The sequence below is a fragment of the Staurois parvus genome, unplaced genomic scaffold (assembly GCF_062004578.1).
Source record: "Staurois parvus isolate SC_StPar_1 unplaced genomic scaffold, SC_StPar_1.0 ptg000438l, whole genome shotgun sequence".
Taxonomy (NCBI): Eukaryota; Metazoa; Chordata; class Amphibia; order Anura; family Ranidae; genus Staurois; species Staurois parvus.
The window spans coordinates 11,351-38,016 of NW_028318234.1; the positions used below are offsets into that span (position 1 = coordinate 11,351).

General features: G+C 41.5%; 1 protein-coding gene across 2 annotated transcripts in view; it reads left to right on the forward strand.

The window, feature by feature from the left end:
- Positions 1-631: 631 nt before the first annotated feature.
- Positions 632-26,666, forward strand: part of PAIP1 (poly(A) binding protein interacting protein 1) — a 30,735-nt gene continuing 4,700 nt past the window's right edge. Inside the window, exons 1-9 of one of the 2 annotated variants that reach the window (XM_089687793.1) lie at positions 632-783; positions 3,571-3,765; positions 4,630-4,742; positions 9,790-9,901; positions 14,685-14,810; positions 21,172-21,305; positions 21,412-21,529; positions 22,787-22,841; positions 23,560-23,647. In XM_089687793.1, coding sequence (XP_089543919.1) covers positions 679-783; positions 3,571-3,765; positions 4,630-4,742; positions 9,790-9,901; positions 14,685-14,810; positions 21,172-21,305; positions 21,412-21,529; positions 22,787-22,841; positions 23,560-23,647 — 1,046 coding nt within the window. In that variant the 5' untranslated portion in view covers positions 632-678. The remainder of the gene's footprint in view (positions 784-3,570; positions 3,766-4,629; positions 4,743-9,789; positions 9,902-14,684; positions 14,811-21,171; positions 21,306-21,411; positions 21,530-22,786; positions 22,842-23,559; positions 23,648-26,666) is intronic. The other variant, XM_089687794.1, reaches the window with a different exon arrangement.

Consider the following 26,666-nt stretch of genomic DNA (forward strand, 5'->3'; position numbering starts at 1 on the left):
CAGTGTCAGATTGCCCACTGCAGTATCGCAGCCCTGTTATAAGTTGCTGATCGTCACCATTAGTAGTATAAAAAAAAAAAGATATAAATTTTGTTTGGGTACAATGTTGCATGACTGTGCAATCGCCAGTTAAAGTAGCACAGCAGAATAGCAAAAAAAAAATGGCCTGGGCAAAATCTTCCAGAACGTGGTTAAAAGCAGATTTGTTTTTGTTTAAAAATAACAAACATATACTTACCTGCTCTGTGCAGTGGTTTTGCAAGGAGCAACCCTGATCCTTCTCTTCTCGGGTCCCCCGCCAGTGTCCTGGCCCCTCCCTCCTGCCAAGTGCCCAAAGAGCAGCAACACAGAGCTGCGGTTCGGCCCTGCCTCCTCTCTCCTCATTGGCTCACTGGCTGTGATTGACAGCAATGGGAGCCAATAGCTGCCACTGCTGTCTCAGCAAATGAGGATGTAGAGTCCCTGGAGAGCGGAGGCTCTCAAGCACATTGCTGGATTGCAATGGGGCTCAGGTAAGTATTACCTTAATGCAAAGAATGCATGAAGGTAAATAACCTTGAACCTTTACTTTCACTTTGAATATGTAAATTGTATTACATGTCATGTCATTTATTTATTTTTTATCTTTTCTCTGTAGATCAAATAAGTCAGAAAAAGACTCCATTATTTACCCAGACAATGGCAGTATCCAAAACCCAGCCTCCTGAATCAGGGACAGTCATCTCCACCCTGTCTGTGAATGCTGCTGAGTTTTACCCTGCTGGATACTCTGTAGAGTGCAATGTGAGTATGACACTTAGAATGTGGATTTTCTGATTGGCAGAGTCTCCCTTTTTAAAGCTGAACTCCGGAATGATATTATTGCATACTTGCATTGGTCCAGCTTGGCACAATGTAAGTATGTATATCTCCTACTTGATGGGCCGCTGTGGAAGCTGGAAATCACTCTAGTAGAGCCGTGACACCAATTCCTCTCATTCTGCCATCAGAGGGCCAGGAAGTGAGTTATCTCCCAAGTGGGCTCAGGGAGAGCAAGAAACTTGACAGAGGTGTTTTCTCTTCCTCCAAAACTTAAAGTAGAGATATTGCCTCCTATTAAAAAATAAATTAAATGTTGCACAGCATTTATTTAGATGAGCATCTGCACTTTGTTTTTCTAAGCTTTTCTGCAAAGTCCCACAAATACCTGTTCAGTTTTTCCAATGAGGTTCACCTAATGCAGCTTCCTGTGATGGCTTGGAAGAACTGCTGCACTTCAGCTAAATTCAGAGCAAAGTTGCCATGCTGTTCTTTGTATGATCTGAAGCTTGTCCAGGCAGAGGATAGATCTGGGGTCTAAAACTGTAATCTCAGTAAAGGGAACCTGTCACTGCTATTTCAAGGGATGTTTGCATTGATTGTGATAACATTAAAAGTGATTTTTAAAAAAAAGTAAAAGGACAGCGTAAATAAAAAAAAAAAAAATCTTAACGCACCCCCGTCTCCAAAGGCGAATGCACATGTTGGTCCTGCATCGGTACATAAGCAGCAATCGCACCACAAATGTGAGTTATGACCACGAACATCAGATCAAGAGCAATAATTGTAGCATCAGACCTCCTGTGTAAATCTAAAGTGGTAACCTTTAAAGACTTTTAAAAGCGTTGCCTATGGATAATAAAATGTACGTAATTTGTCACTGTTGTACAGGTGTGCGCAATTTTGAAGTCTGACAGATTTGGTGTCTATTTACTTGGCTTAACATCATCTTTTATATTTTACCAAACAATTGGGTATTCTATTTTGTTTTTGTGCATTTAAAATTCATTATTAAATATATATATATATATATATATATATATATATATATATATATATATATATATATATATATATAATGTCAAGGGTCCACACACTCCAAAACAAAAAACCGACAGCATTGTCCTGCAATATCTCCCCTAGGGACATGTTTTAGCTTACAGTGGGTATAGAAAAGGATTGCCCAGCTTTTGAAAAAAAAAATCATTCTGTTGCTTTGCAGCCTGAAATGCAGACCGACACAGTTTTGTTTTATCTATCTGTATTTACTCAGTGCAGCTTATGACATCCAAACATGCCAGAAAAAACAATATAAAAAATAGAATCTTGGAGTTGGAAATATGACCATCCCCACCTAAAAATGACTTCAGGAGTAGTTAGTCACTTTCTCAATGGCACATAAAGCCATTTGACTTTCAACTGTGATCAGCTGTGGTCATTTCGATTAGCTCAGCATGAAAAGAGCTCTCCTGGAGCATTTCAGTCCCCGGTTATGCAACTAGAGTGAAGTCTATTATTAAGAAGTGGAAGGTATTTGGTACAACACAGACCCTCCCTGGATTAGGAGAAAAGAGACAGGAGGAAGCTGGTCAGAAAGGCTACCAAGAGGCCTACAGCAACTTTGACCACTCTTTGTCAAATTCTTGCAACTGCTTCATTGTGTGCATGTGACAACAATAGCAGAAATTCTTAACAAATGTGGCTTGTATGAGAGGTTTGCAAGAAAAAAGCCACTCCTCCAAGAAAGGCCACATGCAGTCATGACTGAGCTTTGGTCAAAGCACACCTTGAAGATTTTGAGGACACATAGGAAAAGGTGTTCTGGTCAGATGAGACTAAAGTTGAATTATTTTGCCTCAACAATAAACTATACAATATGTCTGGAGGAAATGCAATCCAGCTCACCATCCAAATGACACCATTCCTACAGTAAAGCATGGAGACGGTAATAACCTGGAGCACTTGTCAGGATAGAAGGAAAATGGATGAGGCAAATTACCGTCAAATTCTTGAGGAAAATCTGCTGCCCTCTGCCAGAAAGTTGTCACTGGGAAGAAGGTTTATCTTCCAACACGACAATGACCCAGAGCACACAGCAAAAATGAGCACTATGGTTGAAGGAGAAAAAGATGAGTGTCCTTGCATGTCCTAGTCAGAGCCCAGACTTAAACCCCATTGAAAATTTGTAGAATGACTAGGACTGCAGCCCACAAATGGCCACCATCAAATTTATCTGAACTTGAGCAGTTCTGCCAAGAAGAGTGGGCAAATATTGCAAAGTCTAGATGTGCAAAGCTAGTAGAGACATATCCCAACAGACTAAAGGCTGGAATTAAAGCAAAATGTGGTTAAACAGAACACAAGGGGTGGTCCTTTTTCCAACTGAGTGGTTCTGTTTTTTGAATTTTTAAAAAAAAAAAAATTCTGACGTGGTATAACTTTCACTTGGATGTTATAAGTTGCACTGAGTAAAGCTGGATAAAACTCAAACTGTGTCTGTCTTCATTTCAGGTTACAAAGCAATAAAATGTGATTTTAAAGTGGGGTGATTTTTGCTGATTTTAATGATAATTATATTCATGTGAATAAAATTTGGTATTCATGGTCTGACTTTGGCTTGGCACCTTAAAAATCCATATTTTCTGTCCTGTTACTTATATACCATTCAGGATGTGGTGCCTGAAGCAAGCCTTGTTTGTAAGCCTTGTTTTTTAAATGTTTTATTTGTGTAATGAGTCTGACACTGTTAACCTGTTGTACTGCATGTCTTAGAATGTTGTAGAAGAAAATGGAGCATATCCAGTCCATGAGATGAGCTTGTCAGAATATGTTCAAGACCTACTGAACCATTTAACTCAACAGCCTGGGAGTTTTGAGGCCGAAGTCTACCAGTTTACAGATGTGCTAAACAACTGCATTACCACAGAAGAATCCTTACAGGAACTTGTGGAACTTGTCTATCAGCAGGTACTTATCGGGCTGTAAAGTAAGGGGCAAAAGGACATCTATAGCAGCCTATTTCAAGCAGGGTTTCTCCTGAGGTCTCTGGGGGTTCCTTGAGACATGAGCAATGATGAATTGATCTCCAGCTTGCACAGGCCACCAGTGCAAGGGTGCACTTATGCTGTAAAAACCGAACGGTGTCAAATATACTAGGTATGCCTATTTATTCCTATGTTTAAAACTTTCTACGTGTTAGTGTTATTTTTTTATCGGGTTTCTTCAGGGCCTTAAACATGTTTAAGGGTTCCTCCTCCAGGGTAGTAAGGTTGTGAAAGGCTGGTCCATAGCATTGGAAGTATAAATGGGTTGTGAATGTAGCCAGGTTGAGCATGTGTTTTGAGTCGCGTATGGATGAGCTCCAGTCATCTTGCTTGTGGCTGCTCTAAAAAGTACTACAAGTCCCGACAGCTTTAGCGGCTGTCAGCTTGTAGTTCTCAATGAACACCCATGGTGCTGTAGAGTACCGTGGTTGTTCATTGACTGTGTCAGAATATCTGCTTGCCCATACCTCCAGTACAGGCAAGCAGAAATACTGATTGGAAGATTCAATGAACTTTCACGGTGCTCCACAGTGCCATGGTTGTTCATTGAGAACTACAAGCTGACAGCCGCTAAGCTGTCGGGACTTGTAGTTCATTCATTTACTATTGCAGCCAAAAATAGTGGGTAGAGAAGTGTGAAGAGTGCGGACATATCGGTATTGATTACATTTTTCTAATGTGTGAACTGTTTTTGTCATCTTTGCATGCAGGGTTCTAAATAAAGTAAACCAATAAGATGAGCATGTCTTCTTTTGTCTAAAACTATGCTCTTGAAATTGTTTTTAAGGCAACATCGGTACCAAACTTCTCATACACAGGAGCACGTCTGTGCAATCATCTGTCTAGTAACCTGGTGATAAACCCACAGAACTGGAACTTCAGACAGTTGCTGCTCAAGAGGTGAAGTAAATGAATTCATAAAAAAAAAACAATATTGGTGAAGTGCTTCACATGAAAAACTAAGTAGGTGCAATGATATAAAAATACATATAAAGTGACCACACTGTATTGAAAGGTATAGATAACTAGTGCTAAATAATCCCCCAAAAAAATATATAAGTGCCAAGTGCTGAAAATGCAAAACAGGTCATGCGTTTGCTGAGTAGATCGTGCCAAAATACAATATATGCACAGTAAACATAATACACAATAACATTGCACACTCTAACTGAAAGTGGAAAGTGCTCAGTATGGGTATAAATATTGGTAAAAAATAAAATCCACAATAAATTGCAAAACAGGTCATGCGTTTGCTGAATTCATGTCTCTAAATTGGAGATTCCCCGTGGAGGGAAGTGGATTGCTTTCTCTGATAAGACAGTGTGAAGGGGTTCACACTTCCCAGGGTCTTGTTCACAAGTGGTGGAATAAGGGAGCATGAGACCGATGAACTGCCGTTTCTCCTCCCCCAGCTCTCTTAGCTCCTTATGCAGCGGAGAACAGAGGGTATGTGATCACTTTCTAAAAAAAGGAGAAAAAAGGGCGTTTATATATTTAGAATGCTTTGGGGTTTGTATTTTTATATATATATATATATATATATATATATATATATATATATATATATATGAGAGAGAATTTCCTTCACTTCCTGTTTGGCTATGGGGACAGGAAGTGAAGGGAAGTTTCTGCAATGGGAAAAATAATCCCTGCAAATTAAGGGAATTCCTTGGGGACCCCCAGGTTTCCATAACTAGTGTCCCCATTGGAAGATTTCCCCTCCATTACTTTTCTGGTGACAACCCAAAATTTTGGGGTTTTTTTTACTTTAACTTTCAATGATAATGGTAATCATGACAAATGGAGAGGGTGACTCTCCCTAACAAGGACAAAGCCAGCTGTAATAACTGACAGGCGCTCTAATCCTTCTCCACTCTATTCAAAACTAAAACAAAAATGTTCTCTTTAGTTATACTTTAAGCTCTTCTCCTCCAGAGTGAATAACTAATCTATGTAATTGATCCTTATAGCTGGGGTCAACCACCCCCCTTATTTATTTTGTTGCCCTTCACTGGACTATATATTCATCAAAGCAGTAAAGGGCTAGAATTGTTGATCTATCTATGGAATGTAGGCCCATTTTAACCACTTGACCTTGACATTTTTTGCTATTCAACACTGTACTGCTTTAACTGGCCATTGCTCAGTCATGCGACACTGTACCCAAATTAAATTTTTATCTTTTTTTCACACAAATAGAGCTTTCTTTTGGTGGTATTTGATCGCCACTGGATTTTTTATTTATTATATGAACAATAAAGATTGAAAATTTTGAGAAAAAAATAATTTCTACTTTATGAAACATATCTAATTAAAATTTTTTTATAAATTTAGGCCAAAATGTATTCTGCTACCAGTCTTTGGTTAAAAAAAAAAAAATCCCAGTAAGTGTATATTAATTTGTTTGTGTGAAAGTTATAGCATCCACTATAGTATGTATGTCAGGGATGTTGGATTCCTATCGCCCGACGCCTGGGACATGTAGTTCCAGGCGTCGGGCAGGTAGTTTCTTTCTACCTTTAGCCCTGCTGTGGGCAAGCAGTCGGCTGCAGTGCTGTCGTTGATTAAATATGACAAATCTCCTGCGCTCCTACCTAAAAACTAATACCTACTAACAAAGGTAAAGCTGCCACATACAGTCATATACCCATAGACAAAAAATAGAAATAAAAAACATAATGCAGCGCTACTACCATAAAAATCCTTCACACATAGATGAATATGTGAAACAGTGCAAAAATAGTGACACAAATAACATAAATGCACAATAATAAATAATGCAAAAAAACCTCACAAATCATGTGTGACAAGTGTCAATACGAGGTCCTAAAAGGACCAAATAACATAAATAGTGCCCCCAGTAATCCAATGGGATCAAATAGTGCTCCTTAACAAACAAGTAAGTCACAACAGGACTCAATGTGATTAAAAACCTTCCAACGGAACTATAAATTCTTCCCATCATATAACCCAAAACACGTGCATCTCAATCAATGCTTAAACTAAGGACTGATCATACAGACAAACATGAATAAATAAATGTATAAAGTCCTGTGAGGTGAAAAACACCTAACAATATATAAAGTCCACAGCAATTCTTGAAAAAATGTGCTGATAGATGTGCAGAGATATCCCAAAATGGCTGAATTGCCCGCTCACCTCCCTCTTGCGACCTGCACAGGGTCAAAAGGCCTTCAGGATCACTAACACATAAATCCTTAATAATAGGTAATCCTCCACAGCTCTCCACACTGGTCTCCCCTCATGTACAGATTCCAGCACAGGTTCACAGGGCAGCAGATCTCCTCTTCAGGCACATAAGGTGGCTACAGCCACTTGATCCCTCAGAAAATATAAGTGAATGCTTGCATAGTGTAAAACTATTTATTCACCAAAGTATCACATAACAAAATATGCTCACATTTTAAATCATCTTGTTCATCACATGAATCACATCACAAATCAAACCTCAGATCAGATATACTTGCATGGGTGTCCAATGTAAATAAAGATGATGTCCGACCGGAAGTGCGTCACCGCCAACGCGTATCGTCATGCTTATCACACTTATCACGCTTATATGGTAAAAAATTTATAGTTCCGGTTGGAGGTTTTTAGCACATTGAGTCCTGTTGTGACTTGTTTGTTTTGCTGCTGTTGATTACTTCCACTCAGTGCCAGCCTCTCCGTGCCCTCGGCGTGAGGTCTCCCGGGCTTCGCTTGCCCATCTGCGGGCCTGGCTCGCCGTCGGCTAGAGGGGAGGGAGATGAGTGGACAAGTTCACTCCCCTTCTTGTGCTGACCCGGAAATGACGTTATGATGTCACTTCCGGGTCCCCGTTGAGAGATTGTAATGCAATACCCAGTGGAGCAGAGGGGAGACATCCAGGGTCTTTTAGATCTTGGATGTCACCAAAAATCATCACATAGGGGAAATAAAGTTGCTTTTTTTATTGTAAAAAATTAAAGTTGCACCCAAGCACTTACCATCCTCCTCCAAACCCCCCCCCCCCCCCCCCCCCCCGAAAAATTTTTTTCGAGGCCCCCACTCCCACATATACGCACTTACAAACTTAAAAGCACACGCTGGGGCGCCCTACGCATGAAACCATCGATTGTGATACAGATGTTACTTATCACCGCGCTCGCCAGAATGAGAGCAATAATTTTAGTACCAGACCTCCTCTGTAACACTATACTGATGACCTATAAGGGGCTTTAAAACTGTCAACGTATAGAAAATATAGGGTACTGAAGTTCGTCACTATTTCACGAGCGCGCACAAATTTAAAGTTTGACAAGTTGGATATCTATTTACTCGCTGCACCCTCATCTTTTAAATTTTACAAAAAAATAAAGCAATTTATTGCTTTTTTGTGCCCTAAAATGAACTTACTTGTATTTTTTACTGAAATTTTGCGGTTATATCATGCGACATAAAAAAATTGAAACTACCACTATTTTATTCTCTAGGGACTCTGCTTTCAGAAAATATATAATGTTGGGGGTTTTATGTAATCTAAAATGATTTTTTAAACGTGTGCAAAAATGCAAAATGGCTCTGGTAGCGAAAGGGATAAAGTATAAGCCCTGACACTCCCCTTTCCTGACGAGCAGCCAATCGGTGCTCAATACACTGCAAGGTCTCTCTCCTCTCTACTAGCCCCCTGGGGTGGTGCTGGAGACAGGCAGGGAGGGCAGGAGGAGATAAACAGCACAATGTTAAAAATATTACACGTTTAAGTCACCATAAAGCCTCTTTTGTTTTTAAAAACCCCAGATATTCATAAAATCACTTCTGATTTAAATACTGATCTAGTTAAATTTTTTTTTTTTACTTTTTAAGTAGATTGGGGCCCCAATTAGTCCCTGGACAAGTAGTTTTTTCAAAAATTTCCACACCATTTTCCATGTTATAGCGTTCACTATACTATGTACAGTATGTATGTATATATGTGTGTCTATCTAAATACATTGATCATATATAATACTGTACGCTGTTACTATGTTAATGACACTGGCTGGGAAGGGGTTAACATCTAGAGGCAATGGGGTTAATTGTGTGCCTAACAAGTGTGATGTGTGTAATATGTGCTGCTTTCACAGATTAGGCTGTTTTTGTTTTTTTTTTTCTCTCTCTGCAGAAACAGCCAGATTTCTGTGCTGTGTTTGTAAACACAGGACTCTGTGATTGGACACAGCCAATCAGCAGGTTTCAGCTATAATCATTGGCTGAAACCTGCTGACAAACACATGTTTTGTCCAGTCACAGCAGAGGGTACGTGCATCCAGAACCCGGGAGACAGGCAGCAGCAATGTATTTTTATGCTAGGCGAGCTGCTGCCAGCTCACAGCAAATCTACTAGACATGGCTCTCTTGGAATGTATACAGGGAATCCTCTGAAATATGAGATCCCCCCCCCCCCATTGTGTTTTTCATCCTTCCATTCCAACCCCCTCCCCCCTCCCTTCCCCTTACATCCATCCCGGATCCACATCCATTTGTTTTCATCACTACTTCTTTTCCAGTCCTCATGCTATCCAGTGTTGTTGGTTGCACTATTGATTTGCTGGTCTACCACCATTTCCACTGGTTCAGTGTTCCTCAGCCTGCATTTAGCTCAGAGCCATTGTATCTAGTACGTTTTGCTGTAACTATGGTAAGACGAGTATTATACATTGCTCACCCAGGACCATTACCCTGGTCCTGGGATACAGTATTCATATCTGTATTTTTTGTTCAATTATTCTTATTTTTTTTCTCTACCTTTTTAATTTATTGTACTTTTTTTTGTTTTTTTTGTTTATCCATTCTTCTAATTTTGTGATGATCCTGTACGTTATACAACAACCTTTTGGTTGAACCTAAAAATGAGAAATAGCAGCTTGGCTTTAACTGAGCTAAGTCTCCTTCACATAAGTTCTCATTTCTTATGATCTCATTTCAGGTGTCAGACAGAATTTGAGAAGAGAGACCAGGCAGCAAAGGGCGATGAAGCTACAAGAAAGCGATTTCATGCTTTTGTACTTTTCCTGGGTGAACTTTATCTTAACCTTGAGGTTAGTTGCAAATGATGAACAAAAAAAAAATCTTGTCTCCCCTATTGTGTTTATTGAGTTTTGTTCATCAAGATCTATTAGTTCATTAAAGGTCTATCCAGAAACCGCATAAATTTCTAGAAATACATTTATGTTTGTGGGGGTAGATTAGTTTGTACTATACCTGTGCTGTGACCCTCCAGTTCAGTTCACTAATGGTCCAGGGCAAAAAGGAATTGTTTGCATGGCTCCAGATACTATCCTCAAAGATAAACAAACGCCGATATTTTTTTATGTTAATGGGACATGTAGATAAATTGTTCTTTAAGAATACTTTTAGTTCCTCTGTGTTTCATATGGGCCTAAGGGAGGGCTTTTTCATTCCACCATACCATAACCTGTCTGCTTACTGCCTTAATAAACCATGTTGGCATGTGGTCCTGTTAAAATCCATCCCTTCGTTCCTTAACAGGGTGGTTGGCTAGGCTCCCCCCCCCCCCCCCCCCCACCATTCCCTAGTCAGATGCAACTGCCAGGAAGGTGACAAATTTGTGATTGGCAGCAAGGGCTGTCTCAGACGCCTAAGTTGCTATTCCCCAAAAAAAGAACTCGCAGCCAGCAGTGCTGTTAAGGGTTGCTTTTACGAATACAGTCCGGCCAATGGATGATGGATGGGTGGCTGCAGTGCTGTCAGTTTTATGAATGAGCTGTGTTTAAACATGGCATTGGGACAACATCGCTGGTAGTTCATTCATAAATAGCGAACGTTCACACATGGCGGGGTGTCCCTTGTTAGGGTGCAGGGATCTCAGCAAACATCCACTACGTGTTTTATATCCCTTCCTGGTTCAGAACTGTCATTCCCCAGCAGCACTGACTAAGGAAAAAATTAGCTGCAGTGGAGTGCAGGAGAGACATCAGGGATCTAATAGACCCCTGATCTCCCAATAAACATAATCTGTCACAAGGTGTTTGCTATCACACAAGGGACTATTTTCCCCTATGTGATAGCAATAAAGTTGTTATAAAAAAAAAGTTTTAAACATTTAAAGTGACCAAAAAAAATGTTTAACATGGAAGGTAAGTCAAACCCTAACTAAGTTTAAATCTGCTCCCACCCTCATTCTGTACTTCTATCTTCTCAGTAAAAGGATTGGTGTCTATACATATCTGTTCTGAAGTCACTTCAGTCTGGTCACATGATCGGGTCTCAGCGCCGGCTTCAGTGTAGAAGAGGGACCGCCAACAACGGATTCCACATAGATAGCCTATGCAGCCATTTGTCGACAATTTCCTCTCTCCACTGGAGAGATCATGTAACCGGACCAGAGCAATTTAAGAATAGGTTAGTAGAAGCATCTTTCCTTTTACAGAGTAGATAGAATAGGCTTAGAATGGAGTAGATTTAAGCTTTGCTAGGGTTAACTTCCCTTCCACTTTAAGCCACCATGTGCAAACCCATAAATACGTGTGTCAGGGCAATGGCTATTGCGCTACATGTGGTATATATCGCCATGTACTCCACAGTTGGAGCTCTAATGACTTGTAGGAGCTTTTAAACATCACTTATGGACAGTTTTGTGTATAGAGGTTTTTTTTTTTTTGCCATTTCATGGGCGCAAGCCCATGTTTTGGGCTTGACATGTAGGGTATCTACCTGATGCCACCTCCAAGTTTCAAAAAACAATTTTTTTTTAAATATTATTGAAAGTACTGTAGAAATAATTCAAAGTTAAGTTCTGACATTTAAAGTAACTCTATTGCCCTTTAAAAAAAATACAAATTCCCTGCAAAAGACAATACTATGGCCCGGTTCACACCAGAACGCGGTGCTGGAAATCCACGTTCCATGTGCGTTTCCCACACCACGTTCAAAACGCACTCTATGTGCGATCTGTAGTGGGTGTCAATAAGTTAATGACACCCCAAATGCAAGTTGCAAATGCAGTGTGTTTGCCTGCACTGGATCGCATACAAAGCAGGGCTTGACAAATTTGCTTTGAATCTAGGAGCCAGCTAAAAAAGTTGGGAGCCAATTTTTTGAAAGGGCGAACGTAAGGAAAGAGATACCAGGACACAAATTCACCAGTTCGGGGATTTGAAATCTCTGTGGATTTTTCTCTTCCAAGCACTGAGAGGACAGGCTAGACAGATTCTGATTGGTCAGCGCTGTCCGCGTGATGACCAATTAGAATGCCTCTTTTCTGTACACTGAGAGTTACCGATAGGAGATTTCCAATTCCTGGATCAGTAAAGCGGCATCCCGGTGCACGATGGCTGACAAAAGCCCAGGTGTCAGTTCGCAATTTATAGTCACCTTGGCAATCTGAGATTTGTCAAGCCCTGCAGTACAGCCCCCATATCATACAATACAGCCCCCCCCCCATATCACACAGCACAGGTTCCCCCCCCCCATCCCATATCACACGATACATATGATCCGCACATGCTCAATGTGGCCCCTTCCTAGACATATGATCAGAGCAAAGAGAAACAGTGTGGGCCCCCCCCATAGGTATAATACAGGGGCCCCATATATATCAGTGAGGCCCCTTGCCAGACACATGTACTCATACAATGGTCTCCCCTCCCCCAGCAGAGTTCCAGCAGAGCCACCAGTGCTCCGGAACACATCCCCGGAGCTGCCATCACTATCTGCCAGAGAGAGGGCAGGACTGGAACACTTCACACATGGTGCCAGCCAGGGATTGGATGGAGGGGTGGAGCCTGCCACCCTGTGTTATCCCTGAGCTGTGATTGGCTGAAGAGGGAGAACAGCTAGGAGATTAAGGCACAGGGATTTCCTTCAGAGTGGCGTCCCAGTACCTGCCAGCAGACGGCTGACAAACCCCAGGCATCAAGATGCAATTTCTAGTTGGCATGGCGACCTGGCTCCTGGGATTTGTCGAGCCCTGTACAGAAGTACCATGTGATCCAGTTGCAGTGTGTTTCCAAACATAGTCCATGCTCTACTTTTGTTGGAGTGTGATTTCAGCCTATTTAAGTTGAATGGGCTGAAATCACACTGCACCGAATACTAGTGCATCGCACAGGAACCACACAGCGTTCCTGTGCATTTCACATGCAGTTTGTAGTGTGAACAGGCCCTATGTGTCCCATTGTCCAGTCTTTAAATTTTCATGCTGTTGGAAAACTGCCAGTAGAATCCTAACATCCCGTACTCTTCTGCCTGTATCAAATGTGTGTTCTCCAATATGTGCTGCAGTTCTGTCCTCTGCCCCCTACATCACTACTGTTTCCCGTAGCCACGGTACATGTCAGGGGACACAGGTTTATTAGTTTACAAGTTTTCAAGCGGCCTGCTCTTGGGGAAAGATGGCAAAAACAAAAACATTCACCTGTATTGGCAGCCATACTCTGGTAAACATTGATTGCTTCTGCTTGGGCATTTATCCGCACATGCGTGTATGGTGTATTTCCTCATATGCAAATGTGGTGTGCGGAAATACACACATGTGCAGGTAAACACCACGGGGAAGCTATTGGTGTTTAGACGAGTACAAAATCCATGCATTTGTATTGGCGGCTATATGCAGCCCGTATGGCTCACTGGGCGCAGGAAAGCACCAGGGATTTTAGGCTACTTTCACAGCATAGGCGTTTTTGCCACACTTTGAGTGTTTTTAAAGGACACACGACTTAAAAACTGCACCAAAAATGCTTCTCAGAGGCACTTTTCAGGCGTTTTCCATTGATTTCAATGGAAAGATGCATTTTTGAGGCGTTTTTTTTTTTTTTAACTCCCCAAACATGCCCCAAAGATGCTGCAAAGAGGAGTTTTTACACCGCAAGCGCAATGCCTCAGTGTGAAAACATAGATATTATTATTATACAGGATTTATATAGCGCCAAAAGTTTGCTCAGCGCTTTACAAGATACACATTCACATACATAGGGAAGCGTTTTTCTTGAGCTTTTCAGGCACTTTTTTTAATGCAAAATGCTTCAAAAACTCCTCAGTGTGAAAGTAGCCTTACACTTGAGGACTTGGAAGCTAATAAATGTTTGTAAGATTGTTAAAGATTTGCTTATCAGAAGTGGTAACATGAAGTGCCTGAATAAAAAGGAAAGATCCTGTAAAAAGGAAAGATGATGTCTTCTCTGACATGTTTCACCGTATGGGCATAAAGCTAAACTTCAGGTTTGATTTAACTTTTAAATCGTTTGTTTGGACCAAGCTGTCCCAAACCAACCATTTCCTTCACTATTATATGTATACACTGGGAGTGCTGTAAAAACTGTTTGTAGCCGTTGTATGCATGAGCACATACAGTATGCAGCTCTGTGAGTTCTTTCAGCGATACAGAGACTTTCCTTTCCCAGAACAAAATTGAGTCAGGTTGAGCAGAGGAAGGCCCGGTACTGCTGCCAGAACACAGTGCTATATACTGTATGTAATGTTGCTACATACAGTGTATACTGTACTCCCAGCGGTTGCATGTATTGGTGAAGGAAATTGTTTGTTTGGACCAGCATGGTCCAAACAAACTATTTAAGTTAAATCAAACCTTGAGTAAAGCTTTTTATCATAGAGGATCCTTTATGATCAAGCTCATGTCTGAGGGGGTGGTCCTGGTGGTGGAATCATGTGCTAAAGCTTGTCGGTTGTTAAAATTTTGCCTGTGACATCATTGATGTGAGACTTTTCTTTGGAGTGGGGGAAGCATGGATTCCAAGCCAGCACCTGATTCCAGCATATGAGGGGAGAATTTGGAGGGTTGAATCAGTGCACTTTTTTAATTTGGCTCTACAACCTGTCTGGCTTTGTTTTGTTTTTTTTTAGATAAAAGGGGCGAAGGGTCAGGTGACTAGAGCACAGATCCTGCAAAGTGGCCTCAAGGAGCTGTTGGATGCCTTATTCTCCAATCCAGTAGATGATAATGTAATTTGTGCCGTGAAACTGCTGAAGGTAAAATCATCAGCCCAAAGCTGCATTCTCTCGACAGATTTTGTTAACATGCAGTAATCTTTTATCAATGATACTAGTATCCTTTAGTAGTCCAAATGAATGCACAGCCTGAAACTTGCATATTCATACTCTAGAACTTGTAATAAGAGAAAACACAGTGATTGCCACATGCCGTAGTCTACAGGACTTGTTAAACACTTTGTTTGCTGTATGTCTGGGGTGAAAAATATTTCCCCATGTTTTTGTCCTTTTTTCCTGCAAGTACAGAAAATTTCTGTTCTGACAGAAATCTTTTGAGCTTCAAACTTCCCATAGTTGGCTGAGAACACTGCCTCTGATGCACAAAATCATAGGCAGTGTTATCATCCTTGAGTTCTCCCCTACTGGACTACAGATTTCCACCTGTCCCCCACCCCTCTGTTTCCCCTCCCCACATTCACCTACCTATAAATTGTGTTTTTGGGAAAAACTAATGGAAAATTTATATCTGAGGAGCTTGCCTATGTCAGTAGACTGTGACCTACAGCACTCTTACAATGATTTATTCCAGCAGCTACCCCTGCAAATATTTAAAAAGCCTCTTGATGATCTGTACAAATTACTTAACCGTTCTACCCGGAGGGAGAGAACTGTAAGTAAACAAGAGCCATGCAAAGCAGTGTGCTTACAGTGAAACACACACACTACACACACACACCCTAACAGTAAAACTGCCCAGTGTCAGAATTCCCATCTCAGTCCCGCTATAAGTCGCTGATCGCTACCATTATTAGTTAAAAAAAATTTAAAATCTCAGTACAGTAATACCTCGGTTTACGAATTTAATTCGTTCTGCAGGACTTTTCGTATAGCGAAAAATTTGTAAACCAAAACGCCCCCATGCCCCAAAGCACCCCCCCATGTTGAGGGCATGTGGCTTGGTATGGATAGGATGGGGAACCCCACACAGTTTTTTCTATTATGGTGCCGGTTTTTAAATGTAATTACCGCTTTTTTTTTTTTTTTTCTTCACTATAGCTCAGAAATTCAGCTGTCGCTTTCCCCCCAGCTAAAAGAAAGAGAGAAAGAGAAAGTTTTTTCTTTTAGTTTATTTCCCTGAGTTAAGAAAAACAATATTTCCTTTTAGTTTCTTAAAAGAAACAGTTTCCTGTAACTCCGGGGAAAGTGATAGCTAATTCATTGAGCTATAATGAAGGAAAAAAAAGCCAGTAATTGTATTTAAAAATCAGCCCTGACATACACTTTGTATTGCAAAAAAAATTTGTAAACCAAGGCATTATTTTCAGTGGATTTTCATTCATAAACCGAAAATTACATTAATGGAGGCGTTTGTAATCCAAGGTATTAGTGTATATACAGTGGGGCAAACAAGTATTTAGTCAGCCACCAATTGTGCAAGTTCTCCCACTTAAAAAGATGAGAGAGGCCTGTAATTTGCATCATAGGTAGACCTCAACTATAAGAGACAAATTGAGAAAAAAATCCAGACAATCACATTGGCTGATTTGGAAAGAATTTATTTGCAAATTATGGTGGGAAATAAGTATTTGGTCACCTACAAACAAGCAAGATTTCTGGCTCTCACAGACCTGTACCTTCTTCTTTAAGAGTCTCCTCTGTCCTGCACTCATTACCTATATCAATGGCACCTATTTGAACTTGTTATCAGTATAAAAGACACCTGTCCACAACCTCAAACAGTCACACTCCAAACTCCACTATGGTGAAGACTAAAGAGCTGTCGAAGGACACCAGAAACAAAATTGTAGACCTGCACCAGGCTGGGAAGACTGAATCTGCAATAGGCAAGCAGCTTGGTGTGAACAAATCAACTGTGGGAGCAATAATTAGAAAATGGAAAACATACAAGACCACTGATAATCTCCCTCGATCTGGGGCTCCACGCAAGATCTCACCCCGTGGGGTCAAAATGATCACAAGAATGGTGAGCAAAAATCCCAGGACCACACGGGGGGGACCTAGTGAATGACCTGCAGAGAGCTGGGACCAACATAACAAAGGCTACCATCAGTAACACACTACGCCGCCAGGGACTCAGATCCTGCAGTGCCAGACGTGTCCCCCTGCTTAAGCCAGTACATGTCCGGGCCCGTCTGAAGTTTTGCTAGAGAGCATTTGGATGATCCAGAAGAGGATTGGGAGAATGTCATATGGTCAGATGAAACCAAAATAGAACTGTTTGGTAGAAACATAACTCGTCGTGTTTGGAGGAGAGAGAATGCTGAGTTGCATCCAAAGAACACCATACCTACTGTGAAGCATGGGGGTGGCAACATCATGCTTTGGGGCTGTTTCTCCACAAAGGGACCAGGACAACTGATTCATGTACAGGACAGAATGAATGGGGCCATGTATCATGAGATTTTGAGTGCAAACCTCCTTCCATCAGCAAGGGCATTGAAGATGAAACGTGGCTGGGTTTTCCAACATGACAATGATCTCAAACATACCGCCCGGGCAATGAAGGAGTAGCTTCGTAAGAAGCATTTCAAGGTCCTGGAGTGGCCTAGCCAGTCTCCAGATCTCAACCCCATAGAAAACCTTTGGAGGGAGTTGAAAGTCCGTGTTGCCCAGCGACAGCCCCAGAACATCACTGCTCTAGAGGAGATCTGCATGGAGGAATGGGCCAACATACCAGCAACAGTGTGTGCCAACCTTGTGAAGTCTTACAGGAAACGTTTGACCTCTGTCATTGCCAACAAAGGATATATAACAAAGTATTGAGATGAACTGTTCCACCATAATTTTCAAATAAATTCTTTCCAAATCAGCCAATGTGATTGTCTGGATTTTTTTTCTCAATTTGTCTCTCATAGTTGAGGTCTACCTATGATGCCAATTACAGGCCTCTCATCTTTTTAAGTGGGAGAACTTGCACAATTGGTGGCTGACTAAATACTTTTTTGCCCCACTGTATACTGCCATTTGCAGACGCTATAACTTTCACGTAAACCAGTTGATTTACATGTACAGTATGTTCCCGACTTATGAATGAGTTCTGTTCCGGGAAAACGTTTTGTAAATCGGATTCGTTTGTAAGTCCGACAAAGTCAGTCTTATACACTGTTGACACAATTATACAATGTAAAGCATAAAAAAACCCCACAAAACTGTAAATAAACAATTTTTACTTTAATTTTTTTAAAATGGTAGGACAGTACAACTGTAAATAAACTATTCTGCTTTTACAGTTATCTTAAAATGGTGGTACAGTACCACAACTGGCATATAGTGGAAGAGAGTTACTAACTGGAGGAGGGAGGGTAGGTGGTAGATGTTGGAGTTGAAGGATCATCAACAATAGGAGATGGAGGGCAAGATGGAATATGGCCCACACTTGATGTTGACGGAGCTGAAGGATCATCATCAATAGGAGATGGAGGGCAAGATGGAATTTGTATAAACGAAAAACAAAACAGCGCTGGGAGAGGACCACACATGAAGAGTCTAGATAGGTTAGTGACAAATGACGGATACAGCAGGAAAAATACAAATTCAAATAGGGGAATAAGCATACAATAGTAATGAGTTCAAAATGGGGTGGCAATGAAACGACAAATGGAGAAAGGGAAGTCCATAGTCAAAGGGTCCTAGGTGATGGATGGTGAAGGCAGATCCCCATAGAGCGAAGCAGAACTCTGTAGAAAATATGGACACAAGGGGGCGCCATACTCAGTGTAGAGGGTTAAAAATGTATTGGTAACACAAGGTTTAAAAACTACTCACAAACATAAGAAGTATAGTAGCATGGTAAAGGAATGCCTTTGGTAAGCCCTCAGTCTGTGAAGACTGTGATGTGAAGATGGATCCTGGTTGTGCAGGATGAGCAGAGATGCAGCGGTCACTGTTCAGCAATGCAGAGAGTTTTTTAAAAATGGCGCCGAAACCAGCATGGACAGCAAGGAAGTCAGGACCTCAGCAGGCGACCAATGGCAGGGCAGGAACAGGGTCAGGTGATGCGTTTGGAAGCACTTGCTTCTTCTTCAGACCACTGAAGAAGTTGTCTCAAGAAGACGTACTTCCAAACGTGTCACCTGGCCCTGTTCCTTTTAAAAAAAATTCTCTGCATTGCTGAACAGTGATGGTTGCGTCTCTGCTCTTCCTGCACAACCAGGATCCATCTACACTGAGATTGGCGCCCCCTTGTGTCCGATTCAAGATGGAATTTGGCCCACACCTGATGTTGATGGAGCTGAAGGATCATCAATAGGAGATGGAGGGCAAGATGGAATTTCACTCACACCTGATGTTGATGACACAGGTTTTTTGATGGATTCAATTCTGTCTACCCTCTGGGGAAAAAATGATCCAGTGATGTCTGAGCAGTGGCTCTTTTTTTTTCTCATCATAGATGACTCTGTAGCACTGGATGGCATTCTGAATGGCTGCTGCAACTTGTGTATTCTTTCTACATTGGGGTCCTGTGCCTCAAATACTAACAGTGCCTCTTCAAGCAAAGAAAATCCACTTTCCATTTCCTGTGTTGTGCATCTCTTTGGTTCTTCAGTTATATCTTCCTCTTGGCTCTCCATCTTTTCGCTGGGCCTCTAATTCCATCAGGTCCTCATTAGTAAGCGCCTCGTGTTGCACAGCAAGGAGTACAGTGAAGTCATCCTCTTGCAGATCTAGCTCCAGCTTTGTGCTAAGGGTCACTAAGTTGTTGAAGACCTCTTTGGACTCCTTACCCATCTGCTCAAGTCCATGAACTTCATGAACAAAGTGCAGGCAATGGTTCTTCCAAACCCCATTCATGGTGACAGCCGAAACCTCACACCAAGCAAAGCTGATGTTTTTTATGGCTTTGTAGATGTTATAGTCTTTCCAAAATTGTCACAAGGTTGTTCTCGTTTCATCAATAGCCTTCACTGCCTGATGAAAAGTGTGGCATAAATAATATTTCTTAAAAGTCGCAATAACTCCTTGGTCCATAGATTGGATGAGCACCGTAGTATTCGGTGGCAGATGCACTGCTTTGATGTTGGGATGAAAGTCATCCATGAATTGGGGGTGACCTGGTGCATTGTCAAGCAGCAAAAGAATGTTGAATGGAATGTTTTTCTCCAAACAATATTTCTCTATCTCTGGGATAAAGTGGTGGAAAACCCAGTCCTGGATAATGGCCTGTGTAACCCAGGCTTTGGAGTTACTCTTCCACACAACAGGTAGAGCGTCCTTGGATATATTTTTGAGTGCCTTGGAGTTCTCTGAATGGTAAACTAAGAGAGGAACTTCATAGGACACAGCAGACTTTACATGTTCCATGATCTTGGCCTTGTTCTTTAGATTTGTGCCAATGATTGAACGATTCATGTTATAACAACGAGCAATGTCTACCATCTTTTCGCCTCGGTCCAGTTTCTCAATTATTTTCACTTTTGTTTCCATGGTTATTGCTTTGTGCTTCTTAGTAGTCCTCTCCACATCACCACTGCTTTTCCTCTTGCTTCCGGACATCCTGGGCTCTGTACAGTACACTATCGCACTGTACAGTAAGTACACAGCAGTGTAGCTGTGACAATGTCCGGCAGACATGTGAGCTACTTCCGACGTTTGTTCGCATCTACAAATGTTCGTAATGCGAGGTCTGTTTGTATCTGTGAAAATTCGCAACTCGAATGTTCGTAAGTCGGGGACTTGCTGTATTGGTATTTTTTTTTTTTTTAGCAAAGATATGTAGCAGAATACATTTTGGCCTACATTTATGATGAAATTTGATTTTAAAAATTTTTTTACTGGACATGTTTAATAGCAAAAAGTCAAAAAAATTTGTGTCTTTTTTTTTTTTTTTTCCCTTAAAATTTGCCAGTCTATTTTTTGTTTTTTTATAGCACAAAAAATAAAAACCGCACAGGCGATCAAATACCACCGAAAGAAAGCTCTATTCGTGGAAAAAAAGGACGTACATTTAATTTGGGTGCAGTATTGCATGACCGCGCAATCGTCCGTTAAAGTAACATAGCACCGTAACGAAAAAAAATGGCCTGGTCAGAAAGGGGGGTAAATCCTCTGGAGGGCAAGTGGTTAGTATTGTACCCCATGCTAAAGAAATAGTCTTCTGTCAGCCTGACCACTGAAGTGAGCTGTACAGCTGAAAATGAAAAAGAGTACCTGTAGGAAGTGCCAGTACCACAATGTATACCTCTTACCTGTCAAAGCTTAAATTTTTTCTATTGGCACCTAATCTGCTTTAAAAGTGAAATTACCCTTTTAAATCGACCAGGTGGTACAAATTCAGATAAAGATGGTCATGTGCATCCAGGTCATGTCTATGCACCCGCCTGTCAAAGTTTTTAAAACAATCAATGTAAAATGTTGAACTTTTTTTTTTTTTTTCTCCCAGTTAACTGGATCAGTCCTTGAAGATGCATGGAAAGAGAAAGGGAACTCTTACATGGAAGAAGTGATTCAGAGAATGAAGAATGTAGTTCTGGATGCACACTGTAGCAGGTTGAAAATGGCAATTAGCCCTTCGCAGTTTGTATCAAATTTAGGCTTTGATGTCATGTGAAACCTTATTTTCATAAGCACAGTGTTTCTTTTAATAATTAAAATTATGTCTTTTTTTGTGTTATTGCTTCAGGGATGTGAAACAAATGCTTTTGAAATTGGTGGAACTTCGGTCAAGTAACTGGGGAAGAGTTTATACAGCGTCAACTTTCAGTGAATCCACTCCTGAAAATGACCCCAATTATTTTATGGTAATATTTCTGGTCCAATTAAAGTGATATTAAAAAAAAAACATGAACTTACCTGCTTTGTGCAATGGCTTTGCACAAAGCAGCTCTGATCCTCCTCACCTTGGGTCCCCCACCAGCACTCCTGGCCCCTTCCTGTTGCCGAGTGCCACCAGAGCAAGTAGCTTGCACTGCAGCCTATTAATTTTGTTTTTGTGTGCGTATATGTATGTATGTATGTGTGTGTGTGTGTATGTATATATACGTATGTGTGTCTGTATGTGTATATATGTGTGTGTGTGTGTGTGTGTGTATGTATGTATGTGTGTGTGTGCTCTTGGTGTATTTCCTTGCATCTTGCGTTTTTTGTTTTACAAGGTGCATGCTCCAAGCCGTCTTGTTTATCATTGCTCCACTAAAATGTAAGCCCTGACACCTGAGATATGCATAATTATTCCACGTCAGTAAATTAAACGATTCTGAAGGTTAATTTTTTTTTTTTTTCATAAAATAACAAACATGTCTATACTTACTGCTGTGTGCAGTGGTTTTGCACAGAGCAGCCTGGATCCTCCTCTTTTCAGGTCCCTCACAGGCTGTCCTGGCTGTCGGCCGCCCCCACAGCAAGCAGCTTGCTGTAGGGGAACCTGCTTCTCTGTGTGTCCATAAAAACATGGAGCTGTGGCTTGGCTCCGCCCCCTCTCTCTCCTCTTTGGCTGACTGGCTGTGATTGACTCCCGCTTGCTCTCTCAGCCAATGAGGGAGAGACCCAGGACATCTTAGGCTGTCGTTCAGATCGCTGGATAGCGATGAGTCTCAGGTAAGTTTTGAGTGGGCTGGGGGAGCTGCTACACACGGAAGATTTTTACCTTCATGCATAGAATGCATGTAGGTAAAAAACCTTCAGCCTTTACAACCACTTTAAGGATAAGTAAGATCCATTGCTGGAGCTGAGGCTGCACCTTTTAAAAGAAATTATAACTCAACAGCGTTGTTTGTCCTTGTTTTGCAGTTCTATAACTCATTGTTAGTTGTCAGTAGTGGCCAATGTTTTCCAGTTTGCATTTATGGTAAGAGAAAATGGGATGACCTGGTGTATCCTTTCACTTCCCTATGTTACCAAAGAATCAGATGAAAGTTAAGAAAAGGAGTGGTGGTCAAGATACAGTTATTGAGTGTAAAGGGGAGTAAGAAAAAAAAACATAACCTGAGAGCCACACTTCCATATTTTTGACAGGTTTTGTCACTAATGCATTTTTTTTTTAAATTCTTTTGTTTTAGAATGAGCCCACATTTTATACGTCCGAAGGCATTCCCTTCACTGCAGCAGATCCAGGTGAGAATTGTTTTCATTCTGCTACATAGACATTATGATTAAAGAGTAACTCCACTTTTATTGAGAAAGTAACATTCCTCTCTGGGTGATCTATGTACTTTGCAAGGATTGTAACAAACTTGCAGATTACTACCTTTTGTTGTTCTGAACAAACGGCTGTTTGTTTGCCTGTGTTCATGTGGAGTGAAGGAGAATGGAAGTGGTTTTATAATTATCAATCAGCTTCTGCACCTGTAGGGTTCCAATGAGGAAAGCAGCAGGGTCTCCATCCCTTTTTAGATGTGATTTTCCTTTGGGCATATCTCACAAAAACAATTTTTATTTGCAGGGGATGCTCAAAATCTACCCTGTATCTTCAGGCAGACTTCTGGGAAAATCAGTAAGCCAATTGCACAAGCAGGAAATTACATTTGTGGGGGGGGGGGGGGGGCGTTTTCTATACCAACTGTGTACAGAACTCCTCCAGGTAGTCATTTTTCCTTGCATTTTACAGAAAATTCCATTCGTTGCAGATTGAAAAGGATAGGTAATATTTTATTAACATTCAAGTACAATATGACTTGTGCAGCAATTGTATACACTATATTATTTTTTTTTTTTTTAATTTGCTTTTTCTTCCTCTGTGAATGTGGAGTTACCCTTTAAGTAAGTACTTTGTCCTGTTGATACTGTTAATACAGAAATTGGGTACGGTGCCAACTGTTGTTTTTTGTTTCAGATTATCAAGAGAAGTACCAGGAGATGCTGGATAGAGAGGATTTCTTCTATGAGGAGAATGGAACAGACTTACCTGGTTCAGGGGACTCGTATGTCTTTTTAATTTGAAATCTCCTATTGAATTTTTTCATGTAGATTGTAACATATTGAAACTTTATTTGCATTGTTGCCTCTGGTGGGAAAAAAACATTTTAGCTTTTCTGTATTGTCTGCAGAAGCCTTTCGTTGACTTTCCATCTGATGGTAAACATTCCGTAGCCTTTATCTATATAATATTTTTGCCCAGATATTTGGTGAGGAAGGGAGGCTTGCCTCAGCTTAGATCAGAGAAAAAGCAATGTGCTGCTGCACAAGGGTAGGTATACAAACAGTTTTGCTCCAAAACGCAAAGTTTGGAGCAAAGCTACAATTAAAACCGCTTCTCCTCATGGGATCAAGATATTGCTGACCATGAGCCAGTCAAGCACCATGCATTGGCAGAGAAGAAGGTTGCATGTTCCCCAATACCTCATAGTATTGGGGATTTTTCAGGGCTGCAGCAGGGGAGCGTAATGATGGTGGAAAATTGATATGAAAGTGTTACCACAGGCAAAAATGATTGAGATGAGGATTTCTCAATTAAATCAACATTGCTAAATAAAAGCATTCATCCTAATTGCAAACTAAACCTCTCCATAAATTATGTCCTTTTTACCTCTCTTGAACAGTATCAAATCCTGGAGAGAGACGGCAACCCTGTAAGACCACTGCAGAAATTCCAGCAGTGTTGACAATGCGAATCCCTTCCCAATGGTTTCCTTCTTGCTGAGATAGTTAAAGTGTTACTAAAGCCAGGACTCTGCATTCACTATATCTGGTCTCCACAGAACAATTCAGTTATTTTGTAAATATAAACTGCTAAATACCTTTTCTCATCAGCAGTTAGAGCAGTCTTATGACTTCAGCAGAGGACTGGTTACAGCTTGTAGGAGTTTTCTTTTTGCTCTAGGAGGGTGCAAAACCCCTGACCTCTGTCTGGACAGTGCTGATTGGGTTCACACATATGCAGGCTGAAGTCGCATTGTAATTTATGCATGCGTATCTGTGTGAATAGCATTGCAGTTTGAGTGTGATTTCACCAGAGGTGCGATTTTGGCTTCTGCATTTCCATTGACTTCAGTGACAAATCGCCGGTCAATCACGTGAGCAGTCCTATGTGAACACTGACCTCCACATGGCGCTATACTCTTATCACTTGTGAGTCTGGAACGCACTACTTCAAAGTCACGCAGGCCCTTTTTTGGAATCACACTCGAAATGCAATGCCTGTGAATCACATCAATAGGAACACATAATGTCTAGCCTGTCACGAGAATCTGTTCATTTGAAAACACATCCAGAAATGCATGTGTGAACCAGGGCTGAAAGTCTGAAAAGTGGCAGTTGTACCTTTTACTGCTGCTTAGTTTTAGTTTCCAGGGATCCTTAAAGTGATACTAAAGCTAAAAACAGTTTTTACCTTAATGCATTCCTTGCATTACTTAAAAAAATGTTTCTATTATTCCACCCCCCCCCCCCCCTTTTTCCTTTTGTGAAAGGGAATAGAGTGGAGAAGAGACCCAGCACTGTGCACAGCTACATCTATTCTCCGCTCTCTTCCTCTCCACACAACACTCGAGCAGTGGCAGAAGCCATTGACTCCTGCTGCTGTCAATCAAAGTAGGAGGAATTGGGGAGTGAGGCTCCATAGACATACAGGAGCAAGCAGGCACTGCGTGTGCGCATCCATAGCAAACGGCTTACTATGGGAACACACACAGAGGAGGAGGAGCCAGGAGCACCAGCAGTGGACCCAAGAACAGGAGGTTTGGGTTTGCTCTGCAATACTATTGCACAGCGTAGGTGAGTATAACATGCTTGTTATTTTAATTAAAAAAACATTTTTTGACTTTAGTAACATGTTAAGTATAACCACAATGGAGAGTGTTTATCAAAACTAAAGCCACCAGAATCTGAGGCAGCTGTGAATGGCAAATAATCAGCTTTCATCTCCAGCTTGTTCAATTAAGCTTTTACAATGAAAGAACCTGATTGGTTACCACGCAGAGCTGCTCCAGTTTTAATAAATTTCCCTCAATGTGCACAAACATTTACTAAGTATTTGTAGCTCTGAATTTGGGATATATAGATATTTATATACACCGTAGGTATTTATGCTATGTAATCAGGAAATTAGACTGTTTTAAAGCCGAATTTCTTTTTCCACTTTGGAAAGATTTGCCCTTTCTTTCTGACTTGGTGAACAAAGAGAGTGGCCCAGTTTTGCCTTGATGAATGGGGCCCCTCACTTCCTGTCAGGAAAAGCCACAGACACAACTAAAAGCATTTATGTAAAATAAGAAAGGTTTAGGACTTAGAAATTTTTTTTAAATGAGATCTTTCCCTTCATGCACAGGTCACAATCGTGCTTCTATCTCATGTAGGGGCATCACAGAGATAAAAGGTTGGGGAATATCTCTCTAGTGGGGTCAGAGAGCACTTCTTATTACTTACAGAAATGTTTATGTGTCTTGAACCTATTCAAAGCTTTTTATAAAATTGGCTGGAGCTATATCAAAGTCAGGTATAGATGGATCAAAATTCATCTGGTTGAGCAGGGACTGCTCTCGGGGACAGATGAGGGGTCACGGATGGCGGGGGAGCGGTGAGGGGGTCACGGATGGCGGGGGAGCGGTGAGGGGGTCACGGATGGCGGGGGGGGCGGTGCGGGGGTCACGGATGGCGGGGGGGCGGTGCGGGGGTCACGGATGGCGGGGCGGTGAGGGGTTGTCGCGGATGGCGGGGGAGCGGTGAGGGGTTGTCGCGGATGGCGGGGGAGCGGTGAGGGGTTGTCGCGGGGGAGCGGTGAGGGGTTGTCGCGGGGGAGCGGTGAGGGGTCGCGGATGGCGGAGGAGCGGTGAGGGGTCGCGGATGGCGGGGGACCGTGATGAGGATTCTTTGATTAGGGGGAAACTGATGAGGCGTTTCTGCTGTGAGGTGCTCACAGATGAGGGAGTCCATGATGTGGGGATCATTAATGAGGGGGTCTGTTGAAAAGGTGAGGACACAGGATGTGATGTCAGTCTGTGC